General features: G+C 56.5%; 3 protein-coding genes across 8 annotated transcripts; all 3 read right to left on the reverse strand.

The window, feature by feature from the left end:
- Positions 1-5: 5 nt before the first annotated feature.
- Positions 6-2,844, reverse strand: MOSPD3 (motile sperm domain containing 3). Of its 3 annotated transcripts, none has more exons than XM_032872558.1 (6): positions 2,764-2,844; positions 2,021-2,284; positions 1,720-1,795; positions 1,261-1,490; positions 324-488; positions 6-225 (listed from the first exon to the last, which is right to left on the reverse strand). In XM_032872558.1, the coding sequence occupies exons 2-6, from the start codon at positions 2,220-2,222 to the stop codon at positions 194-196; spliced, it is 705 nt and encodes a 234-aa protein (XP_032728449.1). In that variant the 5' UTR covers positions 2,223-2,284; positions 2,764-2,844; the 3' UTR covers positions 6-193. The 3 variants fall into 3 exon arrangements, with proteins under 3 accessions (XP_032728449.1, XP_032728448.1, XP_032728450.1); XM_032872557.1 differs by having other exon boundaries at positions 2,673-2,794; XM_032872559.1 differs by lacking the exon at positions 2,764-2,844 and adding an exon at positions 2,516-2,552.
- Positions 2,845-5,300: 2,456 nt separating this feature from the next.
- On the reverse strand, positions 5,301-10,313 carry PCOLCE (procollagen C-endopeptidase enhancer). Its single transcript, XM_032872552.1, has 9 exons — positions 10,139-10,313; positions 9,154-9,262; positions 8,473-8,731; positions 7,464-7,588; positions 6,840-6,976; positions 6,305-6,534; positions 5,961-6,038; positions 5,670-5,840; positions 5,301-5,533 (listed from the first exon to the last, which is right to left on the reverse strand). The coding sequence occupies exons 1-9, from the start codon at positions 10,231-10,233 to the stop codon at positions 5,367-5,369; spliced, it is 1,371 nt and encodes a 456-aa protein (XP_032728443.1). The 5' UTR covers positions 10,234-10,313; the 3' UTR covers positions 5,301-5,366.
- Positions 10,314-11,332: 1,019 nt separating this feature from the next.
- On the reverse strand, positions 11,333-21,283 carry FBXO24 (F-box protein 24). 4 transcript variants are annotated; one of them, XM_032872550.1, is made up of 10 exons: positions 20,790-21,283; positions 18,523-18,621; positions 18,240-18,423; positions 17,061-17,299; positions 16,591-16,825; positions 15,881-16,039; positions 15,492-15,613; positions 15,093-15,224; positions 12,255-12,425; positions 11,333-11,939 (listed from the first exon to the last, which is right to left on the reverse strand). In XM_032872550.1, the coding sequence occupies exons 1-10, from the start codon at positions 20,826-20,828 to the stop codon at positions 11,577-11,579; spliced, it is 1,743 nt and encodes a 580-aa protein (XP_032728441.1). In that variant the 5' UTR covers positions 20,829-21,283; the 3' UTR covers positions 11,333-11,576. The 4 variants fall into 4 exon arrangements, with proteins under 4 accessions (XP_032728441.1, XP_032728440.1, XP_032728439.1 ...); XM_032872549.1 differs by lacking the exon at positions 20,790-21,283 and adding an exon at positions 18,963-19,378; XM_032872548.1 differs by lacking the exon at positions 20,790-21,283 and adding an exon at positions 18,894-19,377 and having other exon boundaries at positions 15,492-15,544.
- Between the last annotated feature and the right edge of the window lie 21 nt (positions 21,284-21,304).

Raw genomic sequence — 21,304 nt, forward strand, 5'->3', positions numbered from 1 at the left:
CTCAGTTTGATTTTAAAAATTTATTTTATTCAATTTGGAAAATGAATACAAATCCCTGGGTGCTTGGGGGAGGGAGGATGGGCGGGAAGAAGAGGGAGTAGGAATTGAGGCGAGGCATGAGCATCACAGTGGCTGTCTCATGGGCACGTCCAAGTCCCTGCCCCAGGAGGTGGGGGAAGGGTGAGCAGGGAGCTCAGGTCCGGAGGAACACCGTGGTGAGGAGTCCTGGAGAGGAGAGAAAGAAGACCAAGGGGGTGAGCAGCCCTGGGGCCCTGCTAGCCTCCCTCCTAGGTCCCCACGCCCCCAGCCACTACTGTGCTCACCCAGGATGTAGGCTGCCACCAACTTCTGTCCCAGGGAGACGTGCAGGATTTGGGGCAGTTGGCTGCCGAGCTCGTCCTGGAGTGGGAGCAGCAGGAAGGCCACAGAGACTATGCCAGTCAGCAAGAAGAGGAGGAAAGAGCTGGTGGCCAGTTGTGGGGGGCGGTCTGGGAAACAAAGGTCATCAGAAGCTCCACCTCCCCCCTCCTGCCCAGCCCAGCACCCTCCAGGGAGGAAGCTAGAGATAGGAGGTGTGTTTTTATGGGCCTCCAGGGGACATATTGCAAGTGTCCCCTCCTCCCTGTAGCCTCTGTCCCCACAGACATGAGAGACCCTCTCCCCTCTGGGCCCTCAGCACCTTTTTCTCTTCACCCTGCCTTCATTATTGACTCCTGTGTACATGTCCCTCAGGCAAGGGACTCTCTCTCCCATGTGCTGCCCACAGCTTGGTTCGGCGTAGTTGCTCAGTATGGGTTTTTTATGGAACTGAGCAGAGAGGAAGCAAATGATAGGAAGTACTGAAGTTAGAGCTAAGGAAGAACTTTTTCCTCTAAGTAGAAGCCAGAAACCAGGGAAACTACAAAGCCTGCTTTTTGCCTAACCTGATATAAAATCTGAACTCCTAGGAATGCTTCTACCAAGAAGCAAAACACGGAGCCAGAAGACCCCTTCAGCTCCAGCTGAGCCCATCTCTAGGGTAATGCTCAAGAACTCGGGGCGCCTGGGTGGCTCAGTGGGTTAAGCCTCTGTCTTTGGCTCAGGTCATGATCTCAGGGTCCTGGGATCGAATCCCGCATCGGGCTCTCTGCTTGTCAGGGAGCCTGCTTCCTCCACTCCCTCTCTCTCTGCCTACTTGTGATCTCTGTCAAATAAATAAATAAATTCTTTAATTAAAAACAAAAAAAAAAAGAACTCAAGAATCCCGATCCCCCAACTCACTCTCTGGGAAGTGTCTGGCCTTGGGTGGTGCTGTCCAGGAAGGAGGCCCTGGGTGGGGTGTTGGGTCAGGCTGTCCCTGAAGCTCAAGGGGGTAGGCTGGGGCCCTCAGAACCGAAGTGATGTCCTTGCGCCCCACCACTCGACCCTCAGCTCCCTCCTCAGACAGCTCAATGCGGAAGCGGTCCTGGACGTCATAGTGGCTGGGAATGGGGGCCACGTGGCGAATCACACTGGTCCCAAAATAGGAGAGAGACCCAGTGAGAGGAAGTGAGTAACAGGCAGTGATCCAAGTGGATCCAGGCCCCACCTCCCAGAAGCCTTTCCCTTAGGGACGCAGACAGAGGTGGGGAAAAAGGTTGCAGAGAACCAGGTCTGAGCTCTATGATACCAGCTCTGTAACTGAGACAAAGTGGCACCGACCCCTGGCTTCCGTGAGCCCCCTCCACCCTCCTCACTCACATGTCAATGCAGGATTGAGGCTTCACATATCCTTCTGCGTCAAACACCGTGTATTTGGCCGGTGCTGTGCACAGGACTGAGGGGTAAAGGCACACAGAGACCGACTATTGCTTCAGAGACAAGCTTGCCCATGGAGGGACATTAGAGTTCCCCTTCCCTTCTAACCCAGGGCTGGACGTGACTCTTCCAGCCCTCCAAGCTTGGCTATCTGACCCCACTCGTCTCACTCCTCCATCCCGCACATCCCCCAATATCCTGCCGCCAGACCCAGATCCCGGGCATGAGGCGCCCATCCCTTCACCTCGGAAGCGAAGCGCAGCTCCCGTGGGGTTATAGAGTGTCAGCAGCTGCCGGGGTCCGCTCCGCTGGTCCGCCCTGAATACTAGGTCCGGGGGAAAGACAAGGACAGGGACAAGTCCCGAGGGAGGAGGGGCGCCCCGGGGCCCCCGCCCAGGAGCCCCCGGGCCCACCAGCTCCTGGTCCTGGGGCGCCCCACGGCGCATGCAGGCTGTGGACGGTGGACATACGAGGGCAGAGCTCAGGGGACAGGGCCTGGAGTCTAGAGCTGGGGGACGAGAGGGGAGAAAGGGATTGGAATGAGATCGTGGGGGCAGGGCCTGGTCTGATGCTGCCGCCGCCGCGTCGGAACCCCGCTAGACGAGGTCCCGCAGACCAGGCCCAGGCCCCCAAAACCCTTGCCCTCTCCAGCTCTGTCCCGGGTCCCTTTAAGCCCCGCCCCAAACCCCACCTCATGGTCACGCCCACCCCATAAACCCTGCCCCTAGCTGCTCCCAACCCGGGCCTTGTCTCCAGGCCCGGCTCCCGATCTCCAAAAGCCCCGCCCGCCCCGCCACGGACCCCGCCCCTTCCGGGCGTCCCAGCTCTGTGGCCAGACCCCGCCTGACGCAGCGCCCCCCTCCCGGAACCGCCCTTTCTCCAATCTCTCCAGAAACCTTTATTTGTGCCTCCGACTCCTCCCTGAAGTTGGCCCGCAGCGCCTTCGTGCCTCAGCCTCCGAACTGCCGCTCGTGCTGTGAGGCTTACCTTCTGGTCACTGAACCTGCCAATCAACTTTTGGCCGGACCGAGGCTGCCATCTTTCCGAGAGACCGGTTTCTGCACTTCCGCCGTACGGCCCCTGTCATTGGCTAGGGCGGGCCTCGTTTCCGCCGTCAGCATGCGCCGATTGGTGGGTCTAAAGACGTGATTGGCTTGATCCCAGTGACGTATAATTTTACGGGCGACTCCGGCCAAAAAGCTCTATCCGGAGTAAGTCAGGGGGCCTGGCGGAGGTTGGGAGTTGGGAACTGGGCTTTGTTCCTCCCCACTGAGACCTCCAAGTCTCTAGAATCATATCCCATAGGGAAGCCCTCCTTCTCTATTTTAATCCCAGGCTCTCCTAGAAGCCTCTGTAGCCATCATAGCGGTTTTCCGTAGTCCTAGTTGGGAGGTTGCTTCCAGTTGGGCTAGGATTGAGACAGGGAAACTGCAGGGACCTCATTGTTTTGTTTTGTTTTTGTTTAATAAGATTTATTTGAGAGAGAGAGACTCCTGAAGCGGACTCCCCGCTGAGCGGGGGGCCTGTTGCCGGGTGAAGCGGGGGCTCCATCCAAGGACCCTGAGATCATGATCTGAGCCAAAATCAAAGAGTGGGCCGCTTAACTGACTGAGCCCCTCAGGCGCCCCAAAAGCCTCCCCCCCCACTTTGATTCTTTTCCAGCGTCTATTCTTGCTCGGACCTGCACCCCCACCCCACTCTACGCATGCCTCCTGATGCAAAAAGCGTATGTCCTCCTTGTAAGGGACAAAGAGAATGATATCTTTGGAGGCTTCCAGTACAATAGGTGATACCTAGGGAATGATAGGACATAGCCATCCTGTGCCTATTCCAGGCCACTGCCACTAGATATCTCCAGGCCAAGACCCCCTGGCTTCAGGGAATGAGTGACTTATGAAGGCACCCGGACCCTATCCTTGTTCTGACCAGTTGCTGGATGCCTGAGGGAACAGGTGTACTGGACCTCAAGAAAAGACGAGACTCGTGCTCTGTTTCTTCCCAAGTCTCCAGAATGCTCAGTCCATCTCTGTCTCTCTCTGTAGATATAGATATATAGATATATATCTAATGGATCTCCACATCCAGCCTTCCTGCATCAGGATGTCAGTCCATGGCTCCTCTCCTGAGTTTCCCTTTCCAGCATGGGACTCAGAAATCAGTCACATTTGCATAAAGGAAGTAGGATTTACCAGCCCTGCCACTGGCATCATCCCAAGGTGAAGGATCTCACCCCAGGCCCCACGACTGGTTAGCAGTAGAGCAAAAACAAAGTTCATCTTATCCCAAAGCTCCCCAACAAATGTAGAAATCCCTTTATCCTCTTAGGCTTTTGTTTTCTTGATAGCGTAGCTTCACTTGATTATTTTATCTGCTTTTTATTTTATCTGCTCCAGTAGAATGTACTTTTCCTCCCTACAAGAGCAGAGACTTTGTTTTCTGGTTCATTCCAAAGTGCCCGCCATTTGAAATGAACAAAGGAGTGACTAGGAAGAAACTTTGAGCTGAGATCTGATGGAAGTTAGGAAGCGAGCCATGAGAAATCAGTGGAGAGCATTCTGGGTAGAGGGGATAGCTAAGGCAAAGCCCGGAAGCGGAAAGGTACTGGAAATGGTCAAGGAGCCACTGAGACTAGAAGACCGGTTGCCAGGGAGACAGCAGTGAGAGATGACAGGAGGTGGGAGGGTTGGATGCAGATCACCTAGAGCCTCAGAGTCTGCAGTAGGACTTCAGATTTTATTCTGAGACTGATGGAAAACTATGGAAGAGGTTTTCCTCATTTCTTTTTCTTAACAGCTTTATTGAGATATCTTAGACATAAAAAAATTGTTTAAGGTGTACAACTTGAGGGGCACCTGGGTGGCTCAGTTGGTTAAGTGTTTGATTTCAGCTCAGGTCGTGATCTCAGGCTCCTGGGATCGAGCCTAGGATCAGGCTCCCCACTTGGGGGGCACGGTTTGCTTGTCCCTCTCTCTCTGTGTGCCTCCCCATGCTTGTGTTCTCTTTCCCCAAAGAAAATCTTTAAAAAATATGTATACATTGTGAAAAGATCACCACAATCAAGCTAATTAACATATCCGACACCTCTGTGGTGTGTGTCTGGCTGTGTGTGTGTGTGTTGAGAATAAGGGAGAGGGTTTATTTTTTAATTTTTACTTAAAAATTTTTTTTAATATTTAATTTATTTATTTGACAGAGAGAGATCACAGGTAGGCAGAGAGGCAGGCAGAGAGAGTGGAGGAAGCAGGCTCCCTGCTGAGCAGAGAGCCCTATGCAATGCGGGGCTCCATCGCAGGACCCTGGGATCATGACCTGACCCAAGCCGAAGGTAGAGGCTTTAACCCACTGAGCCACCCCCAGGCACCCCCTAGAATAAGGGAGAGTTTTGAGCAAAAAGTGACAAGGTCTTACGTTCTTAAAAGATTATTCAGGATAGTAAACAGTCTGTTGAGTCTGTTGAGTTTAACGCATGAACGACATCTCCTAGATGGGCCCCCAGACTACAGAAATGGAGATGTGACCCCTTCCTCCATCAAGAAACATTTATTTGGATAAGAAAGGAGTCTTTAGGGCTCCGGATGGTAGCCTGGGTTTTAGGCCTGGGACCCAGCAGCCCGAACAGGCTGGGAGGGGCACTTCCTCTTGCTGAGGTTGGTGAGGATCTGGTCCTGGTTGGACCGGTAGAGAACCACGAAACTGTCTGCAGGAAGGACAGGACCTCTGTTCTCGTCCACCTGGCCCATGATCAGATAACTGGCTCCTGGGGGAGGAGAGGGAGGGGTCGAGAGCGTGTTATTGAGACCTTGTAAGATGTACCTACCTCCTTGTCAGAGTCCTTCAGATTCTATCATTTTCATAAGGCTATGTCCTCTTCCCCATTTTGCCACATCCGTTACCTTTCTTCATGGGGGGGCACTGCTTGCAGGGCACATAAAACTTCAGGGGGGTGTCAGTGAGTGGAGAGGGCAGGTCCAGGCCTCCGGTTTTGTAAGCACCAATGAGACTGACAGTGACAGTGAGGCCCTCTCCTGGGCCCCGAACCATGGACTTCACTGTTGCGGTCACCACTGTGGGAGAGTGGGGGTGAGAGGTGAGGCGACAGGAGGCCAGTCCAGGGCTGGAGCCAGGAGGGGGTACTCTGAGTACAGGAGGGGAGGTTAGAGCTGCTGGCAGGTGGGGCTTCTTACCCAGGCTGCTGGAACAGAAGTTGCTCTGCAGGGTACCTGTCCGTCGGCACTGCTTTGGGCAGGACACAGCAGGCACGTCTAGGAAGGAGAGGGGGTGCTGTTTGTGGAGGGGGACCCACCCAGCAGGTAGGAAGGGCCACTTCCCTCATAACGGCCTCATTGATTTGAATTCATTCAGAGTTCTGGACTGCACTGGGGCCCAGCACCCAGTACCAGACATCAGTGAGGAGGAGGCACCAGTGAGTGATGTATGAATGAATGAATGAATGAATGAGTTCAGAAAGGAGGTCTTTGAAACGGCTCTCTTCAGTCTGCGTCCCCTTCCTCCCCCTTCGCAGACTTACCGGGGCCCCCCGGAGTTGCCTGGGCCTCAGATGAGGCCTTTGGTTTCTCTGCAGGTGGGGGTCTGGGCTTGGGGAGTGAGGTACCCGACCGGGCATCCTCCCCCGGGCTCCGGGACTGCCCTTCGGCACCTCGCGGCAGGGTCTTGTAGGAGGCCGAGAAACCATCTGCTGTGACACTGAGGTCAGAGACGAACTGGACGAGGAGCTCGTTCCCTTCAGAAGAGATGGTACTGCGGGTGTCGGGGCACGGAGGAGGGGGCGTCAGGCGGGCCTTTGTCATCTCTGCCCTGGGTTGGCTGTACCAGCTTCCAGCCTTCGCAGGACCTACTCGCCTCTCGATTGATTGGTGGACCCGTCCTGGTGCCGATCCGGGTCTCTTGCCTGGTCGCCTACTAGCTCCGCCCACCCGTTTGGGGCTCACGGGTTCAGATCCCGCCTCTTCAGCTAAGCCTGGTCTCCCCCCCCACCCCCCAGTCCCTTCCCTAGAAAGGTGGAGACGCTAGGACCCACCAACCACCCGGGGCCATCCCCTCACCCCGGGGCCGTGTCGCCGCAGAACTTCCCCAGCCTCTTGGAGTCATCGCTCACTGCTCCGTTGAACACGCTGACTGAGTCATAGCGGCAGTAGGTGTCGGGCTCCAGGTCAAACTTCCCGAAGGTCAGCGAGATCACCTGTCCCCGGGGAGAGAGGAAGCTGCGCGGCTGGACCCCGGAAGCCCAGAAGCTCGCGGCACCTCCTCTCCCTCCTCCCGGGTCCCCCGGACCCCCCCCCCCCCCCCCCCCCCCGTTAAAGCATTCACACCACCGCTCGGAGGGTCACACGCCCAGGGGAACCCTTCAGCGGCGTCTTCCGTCTCGGGCACCGTCTAGTCCTGGCTCGCGCTCAGGGAACAAGACCCAGCCTCCACCTCCAGCGTCACCACATACACACACAACCCCGTTTATGGATCAGCGTCGTGTACCTCGCTCTCGTAAGACTTGTCACAGGTGTGATTTTACACTTTTTGTTTGAGTGCAAGCAGTTCTGGGTCTGTTTTTGCTCCCTACCAGCGCGAGCTCAGTGGTCGGGACCCAGCAGATGGTCAGTAAATCTTTGCTGGCTGCATGCTGCAGAATGGCGCCTGGGTCCCCGAGGGCGGCCCGGGCAGGGGGTCGGTACCTGGTCCGGGGGCGCGATGATGTGCCAGGAACAGCTGATGCCCGGGGGGTAATCGGACTCGGGCCAGTTGGGCGTGGTCAGGGTTCCCTGGGCCTTCTCCAGCCGCCCCCCGCAAAATTGGTGCTCTGGGGAGGGGAGAAAGGATTGGGGGTGGGAGGCGGTGGAGACCCTCGGTCAGCTCGGAGAGAGCTCTAGGCTGGAAGACTGTGCTGGAAGCTCGGACATCTGGGTCCCAGCATGAGGGGACGAGAAGAGGGGTAGGAAAGAGGGGGTTGGTTAGCAGAGAGGGGGCCTGGAAGAGAAGGGCTTGGGGGAGTCGGGCCCCCAGGCAGGCGGTGGAAGGGGGAGGAGGCATTGGCTGGACACGGTCCCTTCTCTCCCCTCCCCCTGCCCCGCGGCCACATCATTCCTCTTCCCCTGGGAGATCCCATCTCCCCGGTCCGGCGGAAAAGTCCCCTTTGCAGGCTCGGGAGTCCTCACGTTGTGAGGGTGCCCTCAAATTGGGGCACAGCCCAGAGACCTCTTTGGGGAGGTCTCTGCCTTAAACATTTTAGGGGAGACTTATGCTGCCAGGAGGGGGTGATGGGACCGCAATCGGGAGCCCCGGGCTGGGTGTAGGGGGCTCCGGGTTGGGGGAACCTAGTTCCCCAGCCCGGGGGTGCCCCCTCACGCCCGTCTGAGGGAGCCCGATTGCGGACGGGGGCGGGCAGTTACTCACCGTCCCAGTAACCCCAGGCCGCCCATTCCACCCGCGGGTCGGTGACCCATTTCCGCCTCGCGCCTGGGGGGGGGCCTGGAAGAGGGGGTGGGTGGGAGCGGGAGGGGGGAGAGAAGACGGGGAGGAGGGACTGAAGGGGCAGTTAGTGAGGAAAAAGGGTAAGGGAGGTAATGGGTGCCCTAGGCTCTCGGGCGCCGGGTTTGGCGCCGGGTGGAGGTTAAGGCTGGGGGCGGGGCCTGCGCCGGGGGCGGGGCCAGGAGAGGGGGAAGGCGGAGGTGAGGGAGGTCTCACCAGTGCCTGAGGTGGCCCTCCCGCTGTACCAAAGCAGGAAACCTCGTCCTCCCGTGCCCTCGTCCGCCGTCATCCTCAGGGTCACCTGGTTGCCGGGGGCGACTAAGGGCGCAGGCCGGAAGGTCCCGCAGAAGCGTCCAAGCCGCTGGCCCGAGGTTCCAGACCCGGCAAAGACCTCCAGAGCATCGTAACGGCAGGCCGAGTGCTGCTCCAAGTCGAAGACTCGGAAGGAAAGGGACACAGTCTGGCCCTCAGGGACCTGAAGGCAGGACAGGGAAGAGGACCTGCAAAGTCAGGGCACACACAACCCAGGCGGAGGGTACCTGCATTTCATACAGAAACTGGGCCTGAGCAGGAAGGGACCCCATCAGGGTGCAGAGCAGAGGGCCGTGGCTCTGCCCTAGCTTGTGGCTTAGGCAGGGACAAGAACTAAGGACACAGAGAGAGTGGAGGGTCGAGAATGGAGTTAGGAGTTGGGGAGCAGGCCCTGAGTTAAGGAAGGTGTGAGGACGCTTTGCCACGTGTTACTGTGGGCACTGCTGCCCTCAGTGACCGGAGGGGACAGGGCTTGGACCTGGGAGAAGTGGTGGTTCGAGTACCGGAGGGGGCCGGCAGACGGGTTCCCTTAGCAGTCAGGCCTGCAAGACTTCAAGGGGGTAGTGATCAGAAGGACCTCCTCACCGTTATTGTCCAGATGCACTCCTTATTGGGGGGGTAGAGGTTGGGGAAACCCTCACTTGCCACGTAACCTGACTCCCCGGTCACATCCCCTCCACACAGGAACACGGGTCTGGAGAACAGAAGAGGGGTCAGCCATGAATGGAGGGGAGCTTGGGACGGATAGGGTAATGAGGATGGAGCGGGGCGGGGGGGCTGGTGGTGCAGGGAGGGACGCCAGGAGGATGGAGGAGAAGGGCCTAGGGGATCTGGGGCAGCCTCAGCCAGCCACCGGGATTGAGAGGATTAAGAACAAGTGGGGCCAGCAACTTTGCTCTCTTTCCAACACCCCCCAATCCCCACCCCCAACCCAACAGGAATTCCCGGAATCCTCCCCAGGCTGTTCCTCACTCTCCCCCCCACCCCCGCCCTGCCTGGCAGTTGGGGCCAGGAGCCGCCTAACTACTTCCAGATGTGGACACAGCCACGAGGCCATGGGGGGGAGGGGGGCGGAGAGATGAGGAGCCGCGGCTATGGCCCTCACGTTGAACCTGGAGACCAGATTTCCCAGCTCCCAACCTTTGCCCTGCTCCTGTTCCTGCTAAGTACTTGAGTATCTGACTCCCAGGTCTCCCACTCGCTCTCCCCTCTCCCCCCACCACCTCTGATTCCCTCCTGGAATCCAGATGTCCATCTACCAGGCAAGTTCAGAGTCTTGGCGCTCTCAGGTTCCACGGAGGGGGGCCAAGGGTCTGGGTGGGTGGGGAGACTTAGAGGACAGGGGACAAAGGGTGGAGGAATGGGTTGGGGGGGACAGTAGTGACTCACAGATGATCGTGGTCTTGCAGTAGGGAGAGAGAACTTGGGGGCTGGGGGGAAGCTGGGGCTGTGGGAGATCTGGGGGCGGGTGGTGTGTGAGTAAAAGAATCCATAGGATCCACAGGCAAAACCCCCAGGAATCAGGGCTTTTGCAGCTCACTCAAGCTATCTGGAAGGTGCCGAGACCTACCTGGTATAGTTGGGGGTCTGGCCCTGGGCGAAAGGTAGCAGGGCCCAGGCAGTGAGGAGGGGCCCCAAGAGGGAGGCTGTGGCAGCAGGCAGCATGGCCAGGGGGAGAGGTGCTGGGGTCCTCGAGGCAGTGACGGCCGCTGAGTTGAACAGCGGCAGCGGCAGCGGCAGGATAATCAGGGCCAGATGAGGCAGCCTCGGGTGTGTGGGCGTGGGGACTGGCCAGCGGGGCGGGCGGTGGGGAAGGCGGGACAGGGAGAGTTTAGTCGGGACAGTGGTGAGTCCAGGGGCCTCTCTACGTCCAGGACACATAAATATTGACCCAAGTAGGGGGTCGAGCAGTGAAGGGCAGAAGAAGCATCAAGCCTCAGCCACAATGCAGGCATCGGGTCCCATCCTCCGGAAGCCCACTCTGCCCGGTGCACGAGCATCCTGCGAACACAGCCTCTGGTCCCTCGTCATGATCCTCCCCATGCCCGCCGCCTCGGCACCCACAGGTCGTCCTTCCTTGACCCCCCCACATCCAGTCACTCACCCCCTTCCTGACCACCCCCTGGCTCCAGCTTATTTTCCACTTCGGAATTTCTACTGTCTTCTCCCCATGCCCGGGCCAGACTACGCGAAGGAGAAAATTCTGCTCACCTATTTTCTCTCCCCAGTATTCGGAGGTGGGGGAGTGGCTTAGGGAGGCATGGTATTCGGGCGGATGAAGGGAGCATCCTCCATCGGAGGAGAACGTAAGGGACGGGGACAACACATGAGACTGAACCCGGGAGGTAAATCGGAGGAGGGGAAGAGATGACTGACTTCCCGGGGACCAAGGGCAATGGGTAGGATGCTCTGCCAGGTCAGAAGCAAGTGGCCTGCTCAGGATGGGAGCAAGTCTGAGGGACAGAGGATCCCACTAAGAGAACCGAGTAGCATATGTTGCCTGCATCGTTCCAGAAGGTGGGGGTTGGACTTCCAAGTCCAGAAGCCAGGGCGGGGGGGTGGGTGGCGGGGGGTGTCTTGGGAGGGGGAGGGGAAAGCAAGCCAAAAGATATAGGTCGTCAGGTCTGCAGCACCTGAATGCCTGAGCCACTTCTGCTCTGCCCACCCCGGCCATGCTCCTGTCCTCTGTCACCCACCAAGCCAAGCGTTGGGCCCCCATCCCCTGCCCCATTTTCCTCTCCAGCCCCAGGGCTCCAAACCGGGCCTCACTTCAGCCTTTTATTCTATTTGTCCATCAAATCTCTTGTCCATGATAGTCAGATTGGGGGCCCCTCCTGGGCAGCCCCCCAAACATTTTACAAAACAGCTTCCTGTCCACCCTGGCATGTCGAGCAATCCCCTCCCCCCCATGTGCACATACAGTGTTTACCGCTACCGCCCTGTGTCTCCTTAGCTCCTGGCCCAGGGCTGCACTCTCCCTCCCAGGGTGAGATTAGGAGGGGGAGGGGTCAGCTCTCAGGGTTTGGGGGACCTGGGCCAACCCCTGCAGCAGCCCTCTGCAGCATGTCCAAGGCCTCCCAAAAGAAATCCTTCTGTGCCGCCATCAAGGGCATCCAGCCCACGATCTCCTTCATTTTTTCCATGCGATCCTGCAACGTGGGGCAACTGTGGATCTGGCTGAGGTACTCCTCACAGGCCCGGGCTGTCCCCCCAGGGTCCTGGGATGCTCCGGGCCCCAGGCTGGGCTCGGGGGTCCCCACCACCCTGCTGGCTGGTAGGTCCCGGTAGGTGGGGTGGTGCTCGATGTCATGGCTGGACAGCATGTAGAGGCACTCTCTGGTAGAGCAGAGGGAACAGGCACACAAAGGAACCTTGGAGGAGAGAAGGGGCGTGGCTCAGTGGGGCCATTACTGAGGGGCTCCCAGGAAGTTCCAGCTGTTGTGTTCCTCCCTCTCCACCCAGCCCTGAGCCAGCAAGTGAGCTAGGGCTGGCCGAGCCCCAAGGTTGTGTGAGGTCAGAGAGGGCTAGCAGGGTCTGCTGAGGGAGGAGGCCCAGGGCTGTGGTGTGTGGCCCGGAAGGGAGGCAGGTGGTGCTGGGGCGATGGGGCCCCCCGGGGTTCGTGTGTGAAGTCTAGCTCTATGGCTCCTGCCCTCCCTGGTTGCCTGCTGGTCTGACAGTGCTCTGACCTTGACGTGGAGCTTCACGAAGGAGGCACTCCCCTTAGGCCAGCCAGGGAGGCGGCCTCCAGCGCCACAGCCGCAGCCCAGAAGCTCCTTGCTGAAGTCCGAGCCCTGGCTCAGCACCAGGGAGTGGTTGAGGCCACACCACAGGGCAATGGGGCGTTGCAGATAATGCACCTGAGGACACAGGGCCAGGATCCCTAAGGTGGGAACGCCAAGGATTTGGGGGCCCAGACAGGACAGGAAGGCTCAGGGAAGAATCTAGAGAAACTAGGAGGGGAAAGGGAAGGGACTCCGCGTCCCCCAGCTCCCACCACCCCACTCCCAGCCAGGAGGCAGACCAACAGCAATCTCTCCCTCCTTGGTTCTCCTGAAGCCCCAGTTGGACTGCATGGGGTCTAGCACTTTCGTCGGTTCCTCATCTTTGCTTCCCAGAAAACAGGCTACTTACCTGAGCCCAGGGTCTGCTATCTGCTCCCTCACTGTCACCCCAGGCCTGTGCTAGCCCAGCCTTTCATCCTGCTTTCCAGCGCCAGGAGGAGGGCTATCCTTCCTCTTCCCAAAGTTGAAAGACTCCCTCCCTCCCTCCAGGCCAGCCCCCAGGAAGGACTTTCCTTCCACTTATTCCTCTGCTTCCAACCTGTCTTTTCAGGCAGCAGAACTGGTTACGTGACCAGTCTGAGGTCGATCCCTTCCTGCTCTCACCACGGCCAGGCTTTCCTGCACCTTCTTGTGATCTGGCTTCTCTCCTTACTAGGCTACTGACGTGTTCTCTCCAAACGCACTTGACCTCCCAGCTGCCAAATCCCAGAGCCTCTCGCACACTTTCTCCTGAGATTACGAGGGCTTTAATTTTGAAGACACAGGCAAGTAATTTATGGTCAGGATAGAAAAGTTATAAAATATTGGTGAGCAAAGAGTAAATTAAAAATCACTGGCCAGGGACGCCTGGGTGGCTCAGTTGGTTAAGCGGCTGCCTTCGGCTCAGGTCATGATCCAAGCGTCTTGGGATCGAGTCCCGCATCGGGCTCCTTGCTCCGCAGGAAGCCTGCTTCTCCCTCTGACGCTCTGTCTGCCTGTGCGCTCTCTCTCTCTCTCTCTCTCTCTGACAAACAAATAAAATCTTAAAAAAAAAAAAATCACTGGCCAACACAGACTGGGGAGCTGGCGGAATTGAAAGGTAAAGGTTTTTTTGTTTGTTTGTTTGTTTGGAATGGGAAGAATAATAAATTTATTGCTTTTGTAAAAATAAAAATTATTACATTGTAGTTTATTTAAAGAAAAAAAAAATCACTGGCCAGGGGCGCCTGGGTGACTCAGTAGGTTAAGCCTCTGCCTTTGGCTCAGGTGATCTCAGGGTCCTGGGATGGAGCCCCACATCGGGCTCTCTGCTCAGTGGTGAGCCTGCTTTCCCCTCTCTCTCTGCCTGCCTCTCTACCTACTTGTGATTTCTTTCTGTCAAATAAATAAAATAAAATCATCTTAAAAAACAAAATCACTGGCCAGGGGCGCCTGGGTGGCTTAGTCTGTTAAGCGCCTGGCTCTTAATATGGGCTCAGGTCCTGATTTAAGGATTGTGAGTCGGAGTACCTCATTGGGTTCCATGCTTGGTGTGGAGCCTACTGAAAAACAAAAAAGATCACTGGGAATCCTACCACCTACTACAAACATCTTGCTGGATATTCTTCTTCACCGCTGCGTGTGTGTGTGTGTGTGTGTGTGTGTACAAATTGTATGTTTTTTAAACAAAAATGGCATTGTATTATGTAAAATAATTTTTTTTTCACTGCAAAATATGGCCTGACCATCTTTCCGTGTCAGTAGGTATTTTCCTGCATTATCTGTCAGCCTGAGTCACTCCCTCCTGTTTGAAACTCTCTGAGCCCACGGCTTCTGGGATTTGGCATCCGAGAATGTGCCCATCTGGCGTCAGAGACAGCCTTTTCATTCCCTCTGCCTAGGACATTGGCTCCTGCCCAGGATTTGCCCCTCTATCCCTATTCCTGTCCATGTCAGCCTTGTTTCAGCGTGGACCCTAATGCCAGCGAGACATTTCCATTTTAGAAAAAGTCCAAATTCACGCTGTTTCTCTTTCCTCAAGCCAGCATCCCTTCCCACGTTTGTAGGCATGCCTTCTTTCTTCAAGGGGTCTCACTCCAGAACCTCTTTCGTCCTCGGGGCCTTCTCACATCTCAGCAGTTTCTAGGGCCTGTTCCTTTCCTTTCAAAAACATCTCCGGGATCCTTTCTTTTAGGTACCCACTGCCCCAGGCTCTTCTTGTCTCAGGTGTTGCTGGGGCTCGACAGTCTCCCAGTGGGCTTCTCATTCCACGGCCTCCTGTTCTCAGTCATCGCGGGGTTACCTTCTGCTCCCGAACCTGCGGTGACTCCTTCCCAAATCTATACTTCTCTGGGCTCACCCCCACCTGCGCCGCCTCCTATCTACCAATGTCTGAAACACCCTGTCTGCTTTAAGTGTGTGCAAGCTGCGTTCTAGTCCCCATTACACAGAATGCCTCTCCCTGTGCCCACCCGAATCCGATCTGACCCATCAGGCCCTGACGACAGCTCACCTTTGCTGGTTAGACCAGCCCACCGCCCGGTTTCCCTGCTTCACTAAATTGTTATTGCATTTACAGCAAGCACCACACAGAACGGACCTCACAGTACCAACCCTGGGAAAGTCATGCACCAGCAGTAGTACCACGGGCATTACATACTGGGTGGCTTAACTTTCCCAGGGAGTAGGAGTGGATTCTAAAGACAGTGGAGAAGTGGAGAGATCCAGGGGTTAGGGAATTGGAGGAAGGGGGTCAGGATGACAGTAACGGAGAAACAGTCTCACCTGTGTGGGTTCCCCTCTGTCCATTTTGTCGCCTGTCCCCAGCTGCCCGTATCTGTTATTTCCCTGCATGAAGATTCGGCCAAATTCATCCACCAGGCCAAGGTGATTGTAGCCAAGAGCACAAAATAGGATCTAGGAAGTAAAGCAGAAAAAGGAGGGGGCTATTCAGTTCCCTCCAGGGGAACCCTGAGCTCTAGAATCTCCCAGCTGCTAACCTGCCAATTCTAGCTGCCTTCTTTTGGCCTTGCCCACTGCCTCGCCCCTCTCTCTGGGTCCCCTGTCCCTCCCTGAGCAATCATTTGATCCCTGCTCACATTTCAGACCTCTGGCACTTTTTAAACCCTAACACAACCCCCCTCTGCCCGCCCCCTGGTCTGCCCCATCCCTCCAGGCTCCTACCTTGGCAGGCAGTGAGAGAGCAAGCGGCATCTGCTGGTCCAGGGGGTCAAAGGCTTGAAGGGTCCCAAAGAGATCACGATACACCCCTGGGGTATGCACCTCAAAATACACTCCCCCCTGGTCTGGGGGGTCAGGAGCCCTCAGCTTAGCAGCTTTGGGCACCTGTTTCCTAGAGATAAGGCCCTACCTGGGATAAAAGCTACAAGATCTGGGGTGTCTCACTCCCACTGGCAATGTAACAGTTATGATATCTGGGAACCTAACTCATCTTTTCACTAGGATGCCAAAAGGGTTCATCACAGAGCCGGAGTAAGCATCAGGGGGAGCTGTTCGTATCTGGAAGGTCTGTTTAAGACCAGGGTCTGGAGAAGAAGGAAGGTGGTTCTTACCCGTGATGTAGAGAGTACTGCTCTGGTTGGAAGCCATGCAGGCCACACGAAGGTGAGGCAGGCAACGGGACACCTTCCTCAGGGCCAGCTGGACAGTGTAGGAGCGCGGCTGGTCCAGCTGGGTTTCGTTCACTACCAAAGAGTAGATCTTTCCTTCCTCTGGGAGATGGGGGAGAGGCAGACAATTATGGGGGGGAGGGGACCCCCCAATATCCACATTAAGTTCCCAGAAGACTCTCTAAAGCATACAGATGAAACATTTACTGTCCTAGAATGGGGCTGGAAGAAAAAGGGTAGAAATGGAATAAGGGAAGAGTGACCCTGAGTTGTCCAGACTCTAGCCCTTTACCACCCAAAATAAATCAGGCAAGTCCTTGAGCGTAAAAGATGAGTGGAGAGAACACCTAGCAGTGAGAGTTGGCAGAATCCAACTGGAGTGTTAGGAAGAATGATGCTGGGAACTTGGGGCCCTGCCTGGCTAGAATTGTGGTTTCCAACCTTTTTTTTTTTTTTTTTTCCCCACAGCACCCTTTATTCAAATGAAACACACAGCATCTTAGACTAGGAGGCAGACAAAAAGCAAAGCTCTTGGATTTGAGAGCAGGATGAGGTGGCTTGCAGAAACCCATGTGAGAGGCCTCCTCTGCCCCTGCCTCAGGACCCGAAGAATCTGTAGAGAGCAGTTTGCAAACCACTGCTCTGGGCCACACCTGTGAGAAGCAGCAGAGCCCGCTGCGTCTCCTGACCGACCAGCACAATCTGTTTGAAGCTCATGGAGTGGTGGAAAGTCATCTTGAAGACACGCTGCCCACTGGACTGCAGATAGACCTCGACACAGTCACAGGCCCGGCTGCCCGTTGTGCCCACCATGCCTGGCTGCTCCCGAGTGGCCAATACATAGAGGTATTTACGGTAAACCGTGTCACATCTTGGGTCCGAGGCAAACTGTAGGAAGAGATGCAGGTGTCTGGGATCTAGGCCTTGGAATGGAATGAGGCTGGGCCAACGGGAGCCTCTCACCACCCAATGGGGTGAGAGATGAGGTACTTGGGGTTCAGGGCTGGGAAACAAGGGCTTGTTTCTCAGTTCCTGGGACAGGAGGGCGGCTGTCCTGAGGAGAAGACCTCAGGGCTGGTGTGGTCCCCGGGTCCCCTTGGGAGGGGTGGGCTCTGCTACTCACATCCTTGGCTCCGCGACACAACACAACATAGCGGCAGGCTCGCTTCCACTGGATCTGGCCAAGGGTAGAGGAGACCAGGGCATTTTTGAGGAAGAAGAGGGTCCCCGCGTAGTCAAGAATGAAGACGTGGTCCTTGGTGGGCAAGAAGCGGCGGTAGCCGTGGGCTAGCAGGGGGGCTACACTCTTGCTGAGACAGCGGCGGCGGCCCCCGAATGCCTGGAAGTACAGGCCCTTCGTGTCTGGAGGAAGGAAAGAGATGGAAGTTTCAAGGGGTCAGAATGGCACAATGGAGAGGAATCAGAGCTAGAGCGGACTAGATTTCTCAGGCAGCGTGGTAGTTAGCAGCTCCCAGACCTAAGACTGGGGAACAGACCCCTTCCAAAGGACACTGGAAAGCTCAGAGCATATCTTTAATAATTCCCTATGCCTGAACTTGAGTTCTCTGCTCCCCTCAGCCCAGGGCACTACACATGCTTTGGAGCGCTTCTTCAGGCCAACCTTGCATCAGAGACATCGAAGGGAAAACAACACATAGAAAAGCAGGAGGAGGAGGAGTGAAAAAGAATGATCCAGAAAGGCCAGTAACCCCGCCCAGGCTCCGGATCTGCTATCTGGATCAGATCTGGATCTCCATCTCCAGTGTGTGAAATCAAGTACTTGGATAGGGGCCCCCTGGGAATGGTTTAGAGCATGTTTCTCAGCCTGGAGTGACTCTGTCCCTCAGGGAACACTGGTTGTCACTTCTAGGGGGAGGTTTGCTCCTGGCATCTAGTGGGAGGAGGCCAGGGATACTGACAATCATGTGAAATGCACAGGACAGGCCCTCACTCCAAATAACTATTTGGCCCCCAAATGTCAACGGTGACAAGGCTGAGGAACCCTGGTTTAGAAGAGGGAAAACTCCAGGTTTGGGGGGTGGAGGTGGTGTCCAGGGTAAGATTTGGAAGAGAGTTTGACTATGGAGGGAGGTTTGTCAGGGATGCTAGTAATGGGGGTCCCTCAGAAGGTGGGGCTAGAAGCTTGTAGCGCTGATAGCATATGTTTGAATCTAATGGGTTCTTCCAGAGAGAGAGGCCCCGGAAGTTTGGGCAGGAATGCGGAGGCAACTCTGTGGAAGAGGGACCCCAGAATAAGGTAGGACAGAGGCAAAGACAATGGGGGTCTCTGCGGGAGGTGTACAGTTAAGAATGGCAGCTCTCTTCCAGGGCCGGACCCCAGAACCCTGCTCTCGTAGGCGAGGACTGAGCCTGCGACAGATGCGTCTCCACACGCCCTCAGCGTCGCAAACTTCGTGGAAGTAGTGGCAGGTCTGGCCCAGAGCGACTACATCTCTGACTGGGAGGAATGAGATGATATGCTCCACCTGGGGGGGGGCAGGAGGGAGGAAGCAGGATCAGTGGGGTCCCTCGGTGGTCTGGCCCCCTGCCCTTTATTCTTTAATACCTCCCTATGGAGGACTCACCAGCTCTGGGGGTAACAGCTGAACAGAAATAGGGTTCCCTCTCCCCTTCTTCTCTTCACCCCCAGGCTCTGGGCCACATGAAGGGCAGCTCCGCTTCACCTACCCAAGGAGAATGGGGAGCACAGGGGTTCCATGAGAGTCAGGCCTCTTTTGCTGCCTTCTCTCAGCCTGTCTTTCATTAGCTACTTTCTTGGGGGCTCACAGCTCTGTCTTCCAGCTCTGTGTTCTCAAATCCTCCCATCTCTCTCTCTAGGTCCGTGGGTCACCCTTCCCTGTCTGCCATGTTCCTTGGTCTACTGACTCCAAAGAACCCCTCCCCCGATCTCTGGCTGCCATCTTCTTGTCCTTCCCTTGGCTCGGTCCCCCCTCACCCGGAGCCCCTCCTCCCGTCCGCACAGCCCGGTGACTTTTTGCAGCTTTCGCCTCCGGCTTCTCCTCACCATCCTGACTGCCCCCTCCCTGCTCTTGCCCTCATCTCTCCGTGCCCCTAGGCCCCCCGTAGTCAGCTCCCTGGCCCCCGTCCCTGCTGCCTTTCCCACACCATGTCCCCCGCCCGGGCTTGGGGGACCTCTGAGGCCCCTCTGCCTCCTAGACCCCTCCCCCATGGAGTCTGGGAAGACAAACCTCTCTGTGACCTCACTGCCCAGCCACTGTGACCTATTTTCCCCAACCTGGCCCGGGATTTTTCTCTTAGACAGCTCCTGGGTTCTAGCTCAGTGTTAGGCCCCTCAGTGGCTCATAGGATATGCATTTTACAGGAGAGAGAAAGTGTGAACTACTGGTAGATGAGGCCTTTCCTTTTGGGGAGTAGTTCTGCGGTCCCTCCACTTGAGGCCCTTTTAGCATTAACTTAGCTCCGTAGGGAAACACTGGTGAGTTCTTCCTACCTCAGTAGGCCAGGGCCTCCAGGGATTTGTAGCCCAAGAGTATAAACTCAAAAAAAAAAACAAACAAAAAAGTATCAACTCAGTTTGACAGCTGAGGGGGAACAGTGACCCTGCTAGACTCTCTTAGAGTCTTAAGATGAAAGTGGGGATAATTCAGCACGAACTCTTTAGTCTTGTAAAAACACACTCAAAGCATGTTTCCTGGGACAGTAACATCAAGGCATGTGTGAAGGACAACCTATCAAGGTGGAAGAAAGGGCTAGAATTACTCTGAAACTTGGGGTATCTCCCACAGTCTAAGCTTTTAATGTAGTCTTACGGGGGAGGGGGTGCCACGTATGAGAAACAGCAGAAGTTGGGGGGTGTGTCTGTCCAGGTAGGACCAAAGGATCTACACCAATAAATTCAAGGAGTAACCGGATCTTCCAGGAACTTGAAGCAATCCAGTCCTGGAAAACCAGCCCTCCGCTGCCTAGCATTACAGACTTTATTGCGCTAGCTAATTGTCAGCCACCCGAACTCCCTTATTCATGGGGACTAGTAAACAACTAGTTTTGAGACACCGGAGATGGAATTTTAATCATTCAATAAATGTTTAGGAATGTCAACATTTGAGATGTGATTTATAAGAAACTCTCAGTGGTTTGCGGTCAGGCAACTCTGACTGTATCCTAAGAAGATGCTAAGATCTCTCAGCAGACAGAAGAAGGATCGTCGGCTTCCTCCGGTGTCTGGGTCCCCTTCTATCTCTCCATTGCAGCTCAGGAGGCAAAGAAGAGGGTGCGGATAGAAAAAGCCCACCGAAGAAGCTGCTAGGAAACCGGTGGGAAATTGGGCTTCTAGAGCAAGCGGTAACTTGCGGTTTGCTCTTGCCAACCCATCGACCTCCCTCCGCCTCAGTTTCCTCATTTGTAAAACGGAGGGCTTCTTCTGGAGGTCACGGTCCCTTCTGGACTATGCTCCCCCCGTCCGCCCTGGGGTTGTCATCACAATTCCCGCCCAGGCGCGCTCTGCGGGGTCGGGCGGCAGCTCTGGAGGCTCTCCGGTCTCCCGCAACCCTTCCTCCAGGATTGAGCTGCGCATCTCCGGTCTCTGGTAAGCCCCCCGGTCCGCCGGGGCTCCGGACACCGCCGCAGGGCCTCAGCCTCCACGGCCGGAGTGGTCGCCACGGTCCCTTCGGATGCAAAGACCACCTGCGCACTGGCCTCAGGCATCGGCTGGCTCCAGCCCCGCATCCCCGTGCCTCCCTCGCGTCCTCAAAGCGGACTCGCTCCCTAACAGTTCCCGCTCGCACGCGCCACTCCAGCCCCTGCACTGTTCCCAGCCGTGCCGGTGCGCAGAGCTCACATTCTTTACCTCAGTCTCAAAGTTCTAGCTCACCCGCCTCCTCCTAGGCGAAGGGACCGCCTTCTCGCCCATACTATTGGTAGGTACAGCCGTCCCTCAGAGAAGAGGCCGGGCCAAGTTCCCTCCGGAGGATCTAACTGGCCTTTGTGACAGTCAGTCGCCTGTATCTGCCTTGCGATTGGTCTCCGTTGGAAGAAAACCTGGAGCCCCGGTTTGCGGTCGCTCGGCCTCTATCCCTTCTAGGAGAGCGCTGGCGTCCCCGTCTCCTGGTTAGACCTGATTGGCTCCATCTCCAGACCTCAGCATTGCGATTGGATGCGGCTGCGGGGGGCGGGCCGGCCTGGAGCGTCGGCCGTTGGCGGGCGCTCCATTCTAGCCCCCTCCCTTCTGTCGCCTCACTCCGGCGCAGGAGTCTCCACCCCCCCGGCGGGTTCTGATTAGCCACTTCCGACGCGTCTCGGGGCCGCTATTGGTTCGCCGGGTCCCTGAGCCCGTTTCCGCCCTCTTGAAGCGACTACGGCGGCTCCAAGGAGGGGGAGGGGTAAGGA

This window comes from Lontra canadensis, unplaced genomic scaffold (assembly GCF_010015895.1).
Source record: "Lontra canadensis isolate GAN:19392208 unplaced genomic scaffold, GSC_riverotter_1.0 scaffold45, whole genome shotgun sequence".
Lineage (NCBI taxonomy): Eukaryota > Metazoa > Chordata > Mammalia > Carnivora > Mustelidae > Lontra > Lontra canadensis.

Excerpts from the sequence above, each read along its gene's own strand:
- MOSPD3 (XM_032872558.1), bottom strand. The coding sequence starts at position 2,222 with ATGCGCCGTGGGGCGCCCCAGGACCAGGAGCTGGTGGGCCCGGGGGCT. Across the intron at positions 1,796-2,020 it reads AGCTGCGCTTCGCTTCCGAG|TCCTGTGCACAGCACCGGCC; the intron begins GTGAAGGGATGG and ends TTTACCCCTCAG. Across the intron at positions 1,491-1,719 it reads CCTCAATCCTGCATTGACAT|TGTGATTCGCCACGTGGCCC; the intron begins GTGAGTGAGGAG and ends TTTTGGGACCAG.
- PCOLCE (XM_032872552.1), bottom strand. The coding sequence starts at position 10,233 with ATGCTGCCTGCTGCCACAGCCTCCCTCTTGGGGCCCCTCCTCACTGCC. Across the intron at positions 9,263-10,138 it reads CAGACCCCCAACTATACCAG|ACCCGTGTTCCTGTGTGGAG; the intron begins GTAGGTCTCGGC and ends TCTGTTCTCCAG. Across the intron at positions 6,977-7,463 it reads TCATCGCGCCCCCGGACCAG|GTGATCTCGCTGACCTTCGG; the intron begins GTACCGACCCCC and ends CCCCGGGGACAG.
- FBXO24 (XM_032872547.1), bottom strand. The coding sequence starts at position 19,127 with ATGGGGGAGGGGTCTAGGAGGCAGAGGGGCCTCAGAGGTCCCCCAAGC. Across the intron at positions 16,040-16,590 it reads GGCTCTGCTGCTTCTCACAG|AGGAAGGAAAGATCTACTCT; the intron begins GTGTGGCCCAGA and ends CCCATCTCCCAG. Across the intron at positions 12,426-15,092 it reads ACAGAGGGGAACCCACACAG|GTGCATTATCTGCAACGCCC; the intron begins GTGAGACTGTTT and ends CTGTGTCCTCAG.